The sequence below is a fragment of the Echeneis naucrates genome, chromosome 17 (assembly GCF_900963305.1).
Source record: "Echeneis naucrates chromosome 17, fEcheNa1.1, whole genome shotgun sequence".
Classification (NCBI taxonomy): domain Eukaryota; kingdom Metazoa; phylum Chordata; class Actinopteri; order Carangiformes; family Echeneidae; genus Echeneis; species Echeneis naucrates.
The window spans coordinates 8146112-8161267 of NC_042527.1; the positions used below are offsets into that span (position 1 = coordinate 8146112).

The following is a 15156-nucleotide window of genomic DNA, read 5'->3' on the forward strand; positions in this document are numbered from 1 at the left end:
GTAATAGCAACATTTTTCAAACCTGTTCAAAATGTAAATATAGAACATTGAATAATCCCAAAACTCTGTAGTTTTTAGTGCATAATAACAAAAAAAAAATCCAAAATGCGACAATTTGTGATTGTTACCATAGGAATGTTTCCTAGATGAACCAAACTTTATTTAACCTTTGTGTATACAAAAGTTTGTAGCAATTACAGAAGTGATAGAAATTTCCCAGCTCTCATATGTTTGTTTGTTTGGGAGACCCTTTGAACCATTTTACAATTGTACTTAAATACTAAATAACTAAATACTCAGCAGACCTGCTGACATCAACCTGAAATGAATTTTAAAAAGTGAGTGGATGGTTCAAATTTTTGAAATGCTCCCACAACAGATTTACCCCACAGGGCAGTTGAAGGCTTTTTTCCATTCAGTCCTGAGACAGGTGAGGATGTTTGGCAGTAACACTTAAACTCATTCAAAGATTTTCCTTAACATCGATGAGCTCCTCTATCCGTACCAACACGCTCTCAATCATGTCGAACGTGTGTAGGGCTGAGTGTAGAGCCTGAGAGGACACATTAAAATTCAGTCAGGTCATCACTGTGCTGTGCAATAAATAGCTTTTTGATTCTCATGAATATGAAACAGCCGCTGACCTGAATCTGGGACTCTGATGTCATGTTGGGCAGCTTCTCATCACCAACAGACACAGACAGCATGGGCTCCTCTGGAAAAGACACATTTGTGCTGTCAGTATGTGAGCTGCTACAGCAGAGTGTCTATTCTGCGTTTATTTATAAAAAAGCTGTTATTGTTGTAGAAAGGTACATTTTAATTACACACAAGTGTTATAGAGTATTAATAAGTAAGTGGCAGTCTGACCTTTGGCCTTGCTCTTCTTGGCCTCCATGGTGTTCTGCAGCTCCTTCTCATAGTGAGCTCTCGACATGTTAAGTCCGACACGCAGAGGCTTCATGAACATATCTTCTATTTTGTAAAGCTCTGTCCAGATCCCCGTCTGCAGAAAAACATCATGAGTGCAGGCTGTGACAGGCAGATGTATTCTGGGAATCGCAAATTGGTTGGTGGCTTTTCACATGAGAAGTACTGAAAGAATTTGTTCACCTCAAGCATGTACAGATGACAATGGGTTTCTGGACATAGACGTGAAAGGCCCCTGCCCTGCTACTGAGAGTGACTCTGAGTCTACTGTCACCAACTTCATATCCATTTTGTGTCTATCTGTGGACATTCTGCATCTTTTTGTACTTCTATTACTTGCATATGTCCTCTTTGATTGTTTTGAATGTCTCTGTCTCTGCAGAGTTATTTGATTTACAATCAAACAAGAAAAATCACTTCATACAGACACTGCGGGTCAGGGCAGCCCCTAATCCTGTTCAGTAATCCACCCATGGATTTAAGACCGTGAAAATAAAAAATCACTTTTGCTGAATCATTGTTTAGCTCCAGTGTGAAGGTTATACTGACCTGATTTTCTGTCACTTTGTCTCTTATGACCAGGTAACGCAGCAGGTTGAGAGATTCCATCACTCTGAGAAAACAAATAACCTGCTCAGTCTGCATTTCGCTCACAGTTCTTCAAAAATAAGACCAATGTAACAGATTCATTACGTTACTTCAATTATATTATGATAATGTATTGATCGCTATCTCTTTACTTTGCATCAAATCTTTTTCACTTGACAAGAACAAACAAAAACGTTTTAACAGGGGAACATCATTGTCTGACGCTCAAGCCGACTGTTTGGATCACCACTGGGGTTGGTGCCGGACTGTTACAGTGTGAGTGCTGACCTGTCCAGATACTGGAGGAGGTCCGTCTCTGGGCCGTCTGGGAGTATGAGAACCTTTCTCAGCAGGGGGAGCAGGTGAGCCCCTTCAAACCAGGTGTTACTGTTCCCTGGCTGAAGATGGGCAGACAGAGGCAGAGAGAGAATTAAGCTGGTTCCTGCACCAGAACCTGCCGAAGTTAGCAACAATGGCCCCAGTCATCATTATACAGAAAGTGGAAAATCACCTGCAGTGTGACATCTATCTGATTCTTGATGTTTTTGATGATGTAGCCCTCAACTCCTGAGTGACCGCTGATCTTCAGCATGTACCTGAAACGAGGTCATAAAAGTCATTATACTGAGGAGAGTGACAAAGAAAGACCTTTGTGATGATTTCTGAGAGGAAAGGGGGCTTACTGGAAAAAATTATACTTGGCCTCTGTGTCAAATTTGTCAATGTTGAGCTGGAACACCTTCAGACTTTTAATTCTCTGGTGAGGAAGAAGAAAGAATTACATTTTAAGAGAGAGTAACACTTAAGTACATTTATCTACAAATGTGGAGACTTACCAAATCATGTCTTGAACATATCGTCATCACCTTCACTAAGTTCTGAAAAGTGAAATTGAAATGAATAATTGTGATGAATATAGTGTCACTAAAACAGCTGCAGCTGAATACAAGCTGCGGTTACATGAATAACCAGAGTAGATAACTGTGTTCACCTGAGGGACTGTGAGGAAGGTTTTGATCTCCAGCAGCTCTGCAGGCAGACTGCCATCCACTACCCGCACCAGACTCTTTTCATATAGCTCCTGTGTGATGGCAAACACAAACACAAACACAAAATTGAATCTAAGGTTTCCACCATGGTGATGAACGTTGAATCTGAGATGTGCTAAAATACCGTCAGTACAGATGATTTGATTTAGACCACAACATGGCAACAACAACTTTCACACGGCTTTTACAACACAACTACACAACGCAGGTAAATAAAGGATAAAGTCTATGAGGTGCCAGGAATTACTTTTTTGTAAATGTGTAAAATTTTGAAACCATAAGACAACTAATCTTCAATGTCAAGGAAGAAAGCTTCATCTTGAATTGAGTTTCCAGTTGACTTACCAGTCCTTTCTGAATCCTGGTCTCCTCCATTCTGACAAAACAAAAGTAAATTTCACTTTGTTTCACAAATAGACACAAACTAACCTCAGATATTAACAAGAACATCCAACTGTATTTATCATTATCCATCATATTATTTTGTCTTTAATGTGTAAAGGAAACTTAATTCAGTGTTTGGGGTAACTACACTGTAATCTTTAATTTAATTGATTTGATTTGGCATTATTTTTGTCACTATGTACTTCTCTGTGAACTCCACTTGCAATTCTGACACAGCAGCACCAACAGAAACACTGCCATATTATGCCACACAGTATATTCACCTGGACAGGAGGAAGCAGATGTGCTCCATGTTACACCGAAGAGAGAACACAGGACTGGAGAGACATGCAGACATGTTAACAATCCATCCATTCAAAGTGGTGTTGCCCATCTCGAATTGGCAGCCAAGTAGGGCTGTGTAAACAATTAATGGTGAGTGATATTTTCTCTAACTCACTTGAAAACACTGGGGAATGTATCAGCAGCCAAGTGATGGACGAACACCAGGTGAGTCAGGCTGGCCAAAGACTCTTTAGGATAACGCACCTCCTCCTCCAGGAAGCCTGGAAGCTGTTTTCTCTTCAGCAGTGGCTGGTGCACAAGACTGGCCAGGGATTCTCCAATATCGCTGAGAGTATTCTGCACAAAACCAACACACGACTCATCTCAACAGTTACACTAATATTACAGGATGAGGGCAGCTCTTTCCAGGTTATTGTGGTGGATTAATTTTCATTTCATAACGCACCAGAATTTCTGTCGCAAAATCCCTGAGGGGAGACACAAGCAGAGTGTCAGGGTCCTTGAGTTGTACCTCCAACAACGGATGACTCAGGGATTTCATACAGCTGCAGAGCAGAAACATACACTTAAAAGACGATCATGTTCATACTTCTCCTCGCTATAATGTGAGCGAAAGAGAGAAAAGCTGATAGATACTACATTTTAAGTTAGGAACTCACAATTTAAGCAGTTCTGTCCGCAGTTCATTTTCTTTATCCTGTTTACCCTCTGTTTTATCTGTGTTCTCACTCTGCTCTCTGCTGTTCAGTAGGTGTTGCCTGACCTCATGGACAAAGGGTCTGATGAAGACGATCAGGTCGGTGCAGCAGCGGCAAAGTGAGAAGACATCATCCTCCTCTTGGTCCTTGGTTTGAGGTAGAGGCAGTTTGGCCACCTGGTCCAGCACAGAGGACAGAGTCATGCTCAGGGAGGAGGCCTTACGGCTACCCAAACACAGCAGCACTGAGAGGAGGAGACAAGTGAAGCTATGAAAATGGCTCAATGCGAGTTCATCCCAAGTATATTTGAGTGATCTTTAGAGAAATGCTCCGTACCTTTCTGGAGAGGATTCAACAGCAGATGGATGCTTTCTGCTATAGTGACAGCATCATCCTGCTCCAGCTGCTCCAGCAGGCCAATCAGTAGTTCCTTGGGCCTGCAAGTCTGGACAACCAACACTCCACATCAAAAACATCTTTACACTGCTAGATTTGAGTGTTTTAGTTTCGAGGGTGTTTTTTTGTTTTTTAAATGAACTACTTTGGATAGAACTTGACTACTATATGTAATTTTGTGAAGCGGATGAACAGACCTCTAGAAGGTGGTTCAAAATAGCCAGGCAATGATGAAGGTGCTTGTCTTCCTTTCTGAGCAAAACCTTAATCAGGGCAGGCAGCAGATTCCAACCCATACACCTGACTAGGTCCTACAGGAAGAATACAGGGTCATGTAAAGCAGCATGACACACTTCTAAATACGAATATGTGCTGAAAGCTTAGAAGAAATCTACCTGATTCTTTTCATCCAGGATAATACTGAGGACCTGTGCACTGTTCCCATCCTCAATGCAGGTTTGCCCAGCAATGCTGAAGACATCGTGATCCTCAGAGGTGTAGCTGTCATCGGGAAGTGCTTGCTGTATACCAGAGAAAACAAATACAGGGCTTAAAAAGTTCATCTACAGAAAATGGTTATAAATAGATCTGTCCCAGCTGTCAAATATGCGAATTTGCTGTTTGATATCATGACAAAGTAAATACCTACAGGGTTTTGGACTGTGGATGCAAAAAAAAAAAAAAAAAAAAACAAGCAGTTTGAAGAATCCATTCATGCATACTCCCTAATCTTATGAGATTTTGTAATTTTATACATAATGAAATGGGAAAAAACCCACGGCAAATCAATAGTCAGCAAAATATCATTTTAAGTCTCAAAGTTATTAAGTTTATTTAGTAAGTGTTCTGTAGTGACTTGGGGAAGAAGAGTAAAGAACCGAAAGGTCCAGATAATCTCAACTGTTTTTTATACATCTGTGCTTCCTTCATGCTGATGGAGAACAGACAGAAGAATAGTTCACTGGCCAGAACACTTTATTCCTACAGCTACAGACAGAAGCACACAGCTGACTCCCAGACAGCCTCTCCCACTGACGGTGTAAACATGTTAACAGACGGGTGGAGAGATGTGGTGTTGCTGGGTGGATGGATGAAGCATCAGTTCTGACAGACTCACACATCTCTGGACCACATCACTGAGCTGCTCCAGGGCCATCTGTGCCGTTTCCAGGAGCTTTATGTCTGTCACACAGAAAAGCTCCAGAACAAACAGGACAATGAATGTTATTATTATTGTTTTTTTTTTTTATGGACAGCATCCCATCTGATTATCAAACTGCGCCAAATTCAAGACCCCCCCCCAAAAAAAAAAAAACTAGCTGGCTCTACATGAGCTGAATCATTACTGACAGTACACAGGCATGTATATGGTAGAATACGTTCAGGCTAAGGTCAGATAATCTTTTGTTGACTGTACAGGCTCCTGGAAACAGCTGGATTAATGCTAGTCTCCATTATTCCAAATTAGCTCCGCCATGAACTGAAAAAAAAAAAAACAAAAAACAGCCTGTTCACCGAGCTGAGATGAATTAGCCGAACATGGCCGCCAACAGTCCTCTCTGTCGGCGGATATAAAGTTAGAAACAGGACGATACTGAGCTGGATACACACCCGGGAGACATGTCCACCACAGTCCGGTAACAGTCGCAGCACGCCGCCTGGACCGGGGACTGGCGGCTGGGTTGTCCGCTCGGGCTCGCCGTAGAAGTAAATACGTCAGCGGTCAAAGGTGAAAGCGTAGAAAACAGAAACAGCATGGAGACGACGGGGAGAAGCAGCGGAGCCAGAAAGGGTTAGTTTCAGAGTTTTTTTCTTTCATGCCAGTGTTAGGGTGAAGAAGCCTGTTAGTTAAATTTAAGAATTATGGATTTTATAGTTAGTTGTGTTTTACCGACGCTGAGGATTGTGTTGTTGCTGCTTCACTGCTAACTTTCAGAGGGAACAGCTCACCCTTTTAAACATGCCTTGTTTTCTGGCAGGTGGAAAACATGTTAAATCGCTGACCGCGGAAGAGGAAGCAAGAAGGTGGGCTAGGACACATTTCTATGAACTTTCTGCGATGCTAGTTTTTCCGCTGCTAGGATAATGCACTGCTACATATACTGATACTGTCAGACTGACCGGCAGCACCAGTAAATGGATCGTCTGTTGTAAAGGTGCAGTGGGAATGAAGTAATACGTGTCAACTCGTACACATAAGAAAAGCAGCAACGCTTGCTGTACTGTTTGTTGTTTGTGTAGGAGGGAGGTGGTGAAAGAAAAGCTGAGGGAGAAGCTGGAGCTGGAGAGAAGAGCTCTGAAGGTAGTGGAGCGGCTCCTGGAGGACAGTGTGACTGAAGACTTCCTGGTGGATTGTGTATGTATAATCTCAGTTCAGTTTTTCTTTGGGAGGGCGGACCGGCACAAACCCAGTCTCATACATAACACACATCTTCCACACACAGCCCTGATTTCAGTCTTTCTAACTTTTTTTTTTTTTTTTTTAATATATAAGAAGGGAAATGTACTCCCCACGTGCTAGTTTTATTTTACACCCTGACTGGCTGATTGTCTTTTTTATGTTAAAGTGATAAGGGTGAAGCCCCAGCAACACCTCTCTAATCTGTACTATCTACTGTTGTGGTCACTACAAATGAAAAGTATGGGACCTATGATATAATAACTGATTTAAATTCCCCCAACTGTCACCTGATTACCATTGTTACTGTGTTTTCCTCCTCTTTAGTTTTTCACATTGAAGGTGTAATAGTTGTTGTGTTAAGCTTGTTTTCATTCTCCTTTCCCCACAGGCCAAATTTATCACTCCAGCTAATTACAAAGATGTTGTGGAGGAGAGATCCATTGTTAAACTCTGTGGCTATCCCATATGTCCCAATAAACTGGGCAAGGTAAGGCTAGCTGTGCTGTTGGAAGTGTGAAGCAGACATTACTATGTCTTATTCTTTTAATCTGTTTATCTTGACTCACTTAATGTTCATGTTTTAGGTCCCAACGCAACAGTATAAAATTTCTACTAAGACCAATAAAGTGTACGACATTACAGAGCGCAAGGTAATTCTGCTACAGATGTTAAAAATATGTTTAATATTCGTGTAGAAAAACTCAAAATGATAACACTTAAATCTCTTTTTTATGTTTAGTGTTTTTGTAGTAACTTCTGCTACAAAGCCTCCAGAGGTTTTGAACTACAAATTTCAAAGGCACCTCTTTGGCTCAGGCAGCATGAGAGGTATATTTCTCCCTGGCTTTTTCCTGGAGAAAAAAAAAATTCTTAATATAATAATATAATAATTTTCCTACATACTAATGTCATGTGCTTGTGTCCTTTATCGCTCCACAGTCCGACAGAAATAAAGTTGATGAAGAAAGGAGATGGGTAATTATCGAATCTAAATAAGTTTTTACATCCAAATATTAAATAGCATTATATCTGAGATTTATTGCAGCCAGTTATAACAACAATTATGTAAATGTAGCCATTTTTAGATTTTCACTGTAAAAGATCTGATAATTCAGCCTTACACATGTCTGTCCAGTGGGAGCTCTGGTGAGGAGGTGTTTCTGGTGGAGAGACCTCTCCAAAGGGAGGACATCGAGAGGCCGTTGGTTGCTCAGCCTGCAGAGCCTCATAGTTCTCAGCAGCCATGCCCTGAAGGAAGCCTCAGCCACAGTGACAGCAGTGACCTTGAACAAGAACATGACTTTGTCACCAGTGTGGTCTGCCAGCAGCAGAGACCCAGGGTACACTGGGGTGACCTGCCTAAATGCAAAGAAGATGATATGAATGGAATCCAAGGAAAAATGCAAAGGTTAAAAAAACAACCTGGAGAACCAGGAGATCGGGAGAAAAAAGAGCAAAAGAAAAGTCATGATGCAGAGAAGAACAGAGAACTAATAAATCATGAAAGGAAAGAGATTCATGCATGTGAAACAGAAATTACTGCTGATTTCAGACAATTGCACAGGATAGATACTGCCCTGAAGCTACCAGAGGAGAAGGACACGCCTGAGGGACCCTGTGTGGAAGATGCCACAGCTAAGATGAACATGTGCAGTTTGTCTCAGACTGTGGGTCACACTGTTTCCCTGCCTGTTTCAGCACATCAATCAGCAGAAGACACAACACCATTTAGCTCTGCACCTATAGACTCAAAGCCCTCAGTACAAAACAAACATCTCTCATCTTCAACAATAAACACAGCTGATGAGAACAGCCGCATTGCAACAATGTCCACCGAGCCAGTACTCACCATCACTCAGGTGGGTATGAGCAAGAGAGGAGCAGCAGGGCTACGAAATCTACTAAAGGACCATACTTCTGCACCAACACCAGAGTCCATTCGTCTGAATCTCCTCAACACTTTGAGAAAAACCTTGAGGGAATGGAGCACTGATGAGACCAGGAAGTTCCTGTATGGTGCTGACCATTCACTGACCGCTCCCTGCAGTGATGTATGTAAGGAGGAGCTGGATGAAGACGACCTTGAGGATGAAGTAACAATGGAGAGTTGTGTAGGAGCTGATGCTGAGGTGACGAAGAGGCCGTCTGCTGCAGCTCCAGACTTAGAGACTTTGAAGAAGGAGACCCAACAGCAGGAGCTCAGAGTGAGGGAGTTTTATAAAGGGACGTGGAATCTGCCTGAAGACACACAGACACCATATGGAAAGCAGGTGAGTTAAAGAGAAAAGTGAGTAATTTTTTCATGGGGGGTCATTGTTGTAAGAGTGAACGACTACAGGGAGGCACTATATAGAAAATATATTGTAAAAACTAATTTGATTGGTACTTTAGTGAGTTTATGTACTGAAGTTTAATTTCCATGTCTCACAGATGTATCTTTTTTTTCTCCCACTAGGTGACAGTCCAGGAGCATGGCGCAAAGGACAAAGTACTGCCCCTTATCGACTCTAATGCTCAGCATCTCATCCAGAAACGAATTGCAGTGGAGAAACTCACTAATTGGTGGGTCTATGTTTTATGTCTGTTTCTCTTATGGGCTGTATAGCTCAGCAACAATTTCATGTCTTTCACTATATTTTGTGTATTTCTATTTTGTTGTTCATGTAAACCCAGGACCCTAAAAGATGTATTTTTCTTTTGTGCAGTCTCAGAAATATTGTGGGTCCACTGCGTCTCACCATGACTGACGTTTCCACTGACTTGAACAATCTGGTCAGGACATTCAGGTCAGTACAGCACGCATAAATCCCTTTACACTTCACACCTCGCTCTCTGTACTCTGTCAGCATGAGGTCACTAAGTAACTATCACCACACGCATCTATGCCTCTTTGCCGATGACAAAGCTAGAGGCATTATCTTTTCAGGTTTCCCCTCCGTCCACATACACCTGTGAAGTCTTTGCATTTCTACAAGGCTGAAAATGCATCACAAAGCCTAACTTTTTAACTTTTATGGTCTCAAGAAGCCAGATAATGGAGTGTTGACAGGAAATAAGTGGTCACAACATATTTTAACATTTAAGAACAAACAGCTACGTCTTATCCCTGCAAATAACAGAATAATTGCTTGCTGCTTCTCTGCAGTGTTCTGTTGCACTGAAGAAATGGTGACGCTGGATTAAAGTTGACCTGTACACAAGGGTCATGGGTCATTTTGTAATTCCTTAAGATGCTTTTTGGACATATTATATGTGTAATATGACATTTACGCATTATTTTAGAACTACCAAAACACATACATGAGCAAATGCATGTTTTGCTGGCAGACTCAGCAAAACATGCATTTGCTCTGCTTAAGTCCATTGTAGTGTTGTAAAAGAAATGTGCATTAGCAACGTTTTAATGACTAAATCTATAAATAATAAACAAATTAAACCTTCCAGCAACACCATGGGAAACTCTCCTCCCCCCAGGGGAACACAGTTATGAATTTTATTTATTTTATTTTTATTTTTTTTAACTACTATGACTCAGACCTCTCTGTGAAAAGGGCTCTTTGGCTCAGCAAATTTCTTCACACGTTTATTTTTTATGTGTCTGTATGCATGCATTTACTGAGGTGTCATTTTTGGTGTGTGCTATTCTGAAACATCAGCATGGATAGAATATGCATGTGGCTTTCTGTCAAATGTTATCACATGTTTGGCAACCTTCTTAAAACATTCACCATGTCTCCCCCTCTGCACTCTATACTGCATACAGTATTACATGTTTCGTTGTTTTTAAAGCTTTGTACACGGTCATAGGTGTTGCCACTTCAGGCTAATTATACCTGGGCTCAGGTTGATGCTGGGTGGAGCCATGTTGTAATATTGCATGAGGTCACCAAAGTTAGAGAACCAATTAGAGGCTTTTTTTCCACAGCAGGTATTTTGACTTTTGTCAAGGTAGGGAAAGTGCCTGTGTTGCAATACAGCTAACTGAAAATGACAGATTTTTATTATTTGCTCCTGTGACAAAATATCCACTGTGAAAAAGAAAGCTTCTGCATACATAATAGAAATGTAATAAATATCGCCCAGTAGTGGCCAGTATAGTGATTTATTGAAAATATTTTAAACTTGAACATTTCCTGCCAGAGACATATTGTGTATTCCTCGCATTGGCTAGTTAGGATGTTTTCAACAGGACTGCTTTTAAATCACTGTCGGTGATTTAAAAGCCGAATAGGCAGCAGAGTAAAACCTCTAGAGTCCTGTTTCCAGGAATTCTATTTGTGCCGTCAAGAGGCCCTGCTGACAAGAAGCTGAAGCCAAAAAATTTACACAGTGCTGTCAGAGTGGCATATATCACTGCTCTAATGGAGGCAGTGTTTGGGGTACTCAGCCCGTCCTTGTGCACATTGTGTTTTCCCAGTTTACTAACCAACAGTGTGACGTGATATTGGACACCCGCCCAAGGTTCCTCAAATTAAGTTATTCTTGTGTATTTTCATTCAATCTCAATGTAAGTTATGATGGTGTGTTACTTTGCTGTACTTCCCAGTTTCTCACTGTGGCTTTTTTTTTTTTTTCCCCTCTCAATACTACAGATTCACCAACACAAACATTATCCACAAAACTCCAGAGTGGACTCTCATAGCGTTGGTGCTTCTACATCTGTAAGTTCACAATGTGTTTGTGTGTAAATGTGAATGCATTAGTACACTACCAAGACCCTTCACGACATTAGCTGGACCGCTGCTCGCTGTGTCAAAGTAGCAAGATTGAGGGGAAAAAAATATTGTTTCCAGTGTTTCCCAAGAAATCTACCCTGCCATGTAGCATATGAAGGATACACTACAGTTTTATGCCTCCACAGCAGCAGAGACATTATGTTTTTAGCTTCTGTGTTCATACATCTGTACATCCATCCAATCTTCATCAATACGTCGCTGTAACACCTTCAGGTATTATCTTTAAGTTTGGCACAAGTATTCATTTAGAGTCAAGTATGAACTTATTAGGTTTTTTGGCCAAAGCACAAGCTAAAACAAGCAAGTACTGCAGGTGAGATCATTACAAGTGAAGAGGACGCAAGGTGTAATACTAAAATAATCACAATATACCAATCATTAGCTAACGCTCATCAATATGTATAACACTGCAATAATTTATGAACAAAGCTGTGCCGTTCATCATCCAACTGCAACAACACAACAAAGCTGTAACATTTCCTAAATGATTTGGCAAAATACTGTATGATGTGGCACATTGGTTAGCCTGTGCCATATGGTGTGTGTGTGTGTGTTGGTAGTTCATGGACAGTTCCGTGCTGCTCCCGTCTGAGTACACACAGACGCCTCATGGCCTTATCTCCACCTGATTGCCCCTCTCCAGATCCGTGATGCAGCAGAAGGCACGTACAAGCAGCCCTGTACACTTTCAAGTTAAATACACATATGCGCACACACACACACACACACACACACACACACACACGAGTACCTCTGTATACGTTCAAGCAAAATGGGCACTTCAAATTGCCCTGGCTGGGAAAACTTCCACCTGATGCTCGTCTGACTCTGATTTATGATTCTCTCAGTGGCCCCTGGCCTGTTTACATCAGTTTCATAACGTACATTATGGGCTCTCTTGAACTTAACAAAAGAATATACTAAGTGTTTTTCAGCCTTTTATGTACAGTAAATCCATCACTCCTAAAGCAGTCTCAAAAATCTTTCAGAAAATGTTATTGCCTCTGAAAATCGTTGGGTATTTTGTCTATGAAATAACTTCAATTAACATAAGAACTCTCTGTGATGTTTGGGAAATGGAGGTGAGTAAAAAAGAGTTTAAGTTGTAATAAAACTGTTCTCAACTATTGTCTGCACGTTGCGGCTTTGATCTGGTTGTAGGTGCTTTGTTGTGTTGAGAAATCAATATTTCAGGAGTGTAATGTTTTAATATTCTATTACTGACGAACCATGTAATAACATGTATATAATAGCAGGTTGAGGTAATGTCCATGGCTGCAGCAGGAACCACTTGACGGATTATCATCCAGGCACTTAAAACAGTTTCCATTTTATTTGCCTGAGATAATCAGCTGCTATTTAGAAAACATTTATTCTCTGCGTCACATGTCCCATTGATACTCTATGATTTCATTAGTACCTGTTTAACTTCAAGCTTCTCCATCCTTCCATTCCTCCATCATGAATTATTTGGTGTGCTGTCTTATCTGTCTGCTGCATAGCAGCTGTGGAGCTAGTCTGGCCTCTATTGTTCAGGCCAGCTGAATAATGGATATCCCCCCCTGCAACACTAGACCCTGGGGTGAACCAGAGATTAACCAGCAGCAAACCCCCACATAGGTAGACAGGGCAGGTACACGGGGAGGCACACGCCAATGATGGACATCAGAGAAGTAAAGAAAATCACGTGGCAAATGGTCCATTTAGAGATTAAAAATCTTCAATCTTTACATTGTCATTTTGATCCATGCTGATTTGACACCCTTGACGTTTCTACCATGGCTCTCGTGCTAAAGGTGCTTGATTGAGTTGAGATTTGTAAATGATGCAAGTGACTGGATAAACTAAAGGTCCCTGAGATTAGTGATATTTTTTCAATTTACCTCATGAGAGTGAAGGATTTGCACACACAAGGGAAATTAGGCATATTGGTTCATATTAGCGGTGCACTTACTCACTGTTGACGATGACGATCGAGAAGACACCACACACAGATGTTCCTTCACAGCTAAAACGCGCACTTGGCCAAGAGTGAAGTGTGTGTGTGTCTCTTTACTGGTTTACGATGCAGGTAAGGATTCCAAATGAAATGATACATTTGACACATCTACACATAGTCCCTCAACCTGTTAGTTGTATTCGTAGTGTGCGTTTAGATTTAAGATGTTGTCCCACACGTTTGTTACATTTGTTAAAATCGTATTTAAGGTCAAAAATTTGGGCAAGGCCCTTTCCTGGTTTTGGTAAACTTGGATATTCTGCCAGGAGTTCCCAGAGAGAAAGTATGAGCACTGTAACAAAGTTTCCAAGTTTTGTCTGGAGGGATGATCAGAGTTATAGACGAGTGCTTCCAGATAAGAAACCTGAGCTTGTATACAAGGACCAGAGTTTCTTATGTTACCCCAATGATCAGAATCACAACAGCTCTTTGGTCTCAAAAGCAGATTTGATGAGTTACCTGGGCAAATTGCAGAGTAAAGAATAGCACTCATACTCTGATAGACATAATTGAAAGACTTGGTCTGTGTTGTTTTTTTTTTTTTGTTTTTTTGTTTGTTTGTTTTTGCTTTTGTTTTTTTGTTTTTTTTCACCGAAAGGAACCAGATGACTCAGCAAGCCTATTTTTTTTGCACAGTGTGAATCCTGATCTGCCATGTCACAGCATGTTGTGAAAAAAAGAAGTTAAGATTCTATCACTGGACAGTTATTGGTCAAAGATACATTTTCATTTTAGCACAGTCTTTAAAATGGGTGATGAATTGTGTCCTTCAGAAGCATATGAAGCATATGGCATATAAATGTTTCCTTTTTGCTCTGGTACCTGGTTAGTGTGTGGCTGTGTATCATTTCTGTGTGTTTTGTGTTTCAGGTTGTCAGAGGTGTCTGCAGTGGTGCGAAGGGCTGTGGAGATGCCGGCATCAGTGGAGTACTTGAACACACTGATGGGAGAGCTCAATCTACAGCAGCAGGACTTACTCAACTTAGTCCAACTTCTAAAAACCCCAACACACTGACACACGGAGTCAGTGACGGACATTCTTACTACATAGAATAGATATAGCAGACCTTTTCTGTATATTTCTTCATTAATATATCTGGATTTAAAAACTCCTATTTTTCCCGGTTTTAATCTGATCTAGGATGTAGGAGTGGGGACTGTTTGATATTGTTGGAGCAGCATTACTGTATGTACACAATCTGTGGTGAGATGTGTGCAAATCAGATCCTCTAAGTTTTGCAGCAGTGGATGTTTAACCCACACAGCCAAATAAATCACACCCAGCTTTTCCCAGAGAAAACGCCATGTGGACTCGCTGCTTATTGCCGCCCTGGAAGAACTTCTGCTGTAATAAAAGTGACGCTATTTTCTCCAGACTTCCTTCACATGAAGGTTTATGGCACCATAATGTCATTTGTTATATGAGTTTGTTAACAATGCGTGTGTGTGAAAATATTTGGCTTTGACCAGGTGGCGCACGCAACAAAACGTTTTTCTTTTTAAGAACTTTAACCTGTCATGCAGATTGGAGACGTGATTGATGGCCTGAGATGCTCCGGTCAGCTTCTCGTTTTTCACAACGTCCCAACAATCAGATCAGTGGAGGGACACGCAGAGCCATGCGTCAGTTTAGAAATGAAAAATCGAAATGGTGAGAAACAGGGTTTTA

The 15156-nt window shown here is 41.1% G+C and overlaps 2 protein-coding genes across 3 annotated transcripts; one reads left to right on the top strand and one right to left on the bottom strand.

The window, feature by feature from the left end:
* Positions 1–105: 105 nt before the first annotated feature.
* glmna (glomulin, FKBP associated protein a) lies at positions 106–6036 on the bottom strand. The gene is made up of 19 exons (XM_029525445.1): positions 5963–6036; positions 5469–5549; positions 4747–4872; positions 4549–4662; positions 4292–4400; positions 3917–4199; positions 3703–3802; positions 3412–3593; positions 3236–3289; positions 2913–2943; positions 2510–2599; positions 2355–2396; positions 2202–2275; positions 2030–2114; positions 1807–1916; positions 1480–1543; positions 871–1006; positions 645–715; positions 106–553 (listed from the first exon to the last, which is right to left on the bottom strand). The coding sequence occupies exons 2-19, from the start codon at positions 5505–5507 to the stop codon at positions 464–466; spliced, it is 1800 nt and encodes a 599-aa protein (XP_029381305.1). The 5' UTR covers positions 5508–5549; positions 5963–6036; the 3' UTR covers positions 106–463.
* rpap2 (RNA polymerase II associated protein 2) lies at positions 6024–14870 on the top strand. 2 transcript variants are annotated; one of them, XM_029525444.1, is made up of 12 exons: positions 6024–6143; positions 6331–6376; positions 6593–6707; positions 7141–7239; positions 7337–7402; positions 7492–7580; positions 7692–7727; positions 7888–9022; positions 9208–9314; positions 9458–9538; positions 11345–11413; positions 12049–13968. In XM_029525444.1, the coding sequence occupies exons 1-12, from the start codon at positions 6107–6109 to the stop codon at positions 12137–12139; spliced, it is 1971 nt and encodes a 656-aa protein (XP_029381304.1). In that variant the 5' UTR covers positions 6024–6106; the 3' UTR covers positions 12140–13968. The 2 variants fall into 2 exon arrangements, with proteins under 2 accessions (XP_029381304.1, XP_029381303.1); XM_029525443.1 differs by lacking the exon at positions 12049–13968 and adding an exon at positions 14358–14870 and having other exon boundaries at positions 6030–6143.
* Positions 14871–15156: the final 286 nt, after the last annotated feature.

Coding starts and splice junctions, on each gene's coding strand:
- glmna (XM_029525445.1), bottom strand. CDS start 5,507: ATGGCCCTGGAGCAGCTCAGTGATGTGGTCCAGAGATGT. Junction 4,200..4,291: donor GTTGAATCCTCTCCAGAAAG/GTACGGAGCATT, acceptor TCCTCCTCTCAG/TGCTGCTGTGTTTGGGTAGC. Junction 2,115..2,201: donor GCCAAGTATAATTTTTTCCA/GTAAGCCCCCTT, acceptor ACCTCGTTTCAG/GTACATGCTGAAGATCAGCG.
- rpap2 (XM_029525443.1), top strand. CDS start 6,107: ATGGAGACGACGGGGAGAAGCAGCGGAGCCAGAAAGG. Junction 6,377..6,592: donor GCGGAAGAGGAAGCAAGAAG/GTGGGCTAGGAC, acceptor TTGTTTGTGTAG/GAGGGAGGTGGTGAAAGAAA. Junction 7,240..7,336: donor GTCCCAATAAACTGGGCAAG/GTAAGGCTAGCT, acceptor TTCATGTTTTAG/GTCCCAACGCAACAGTATAA.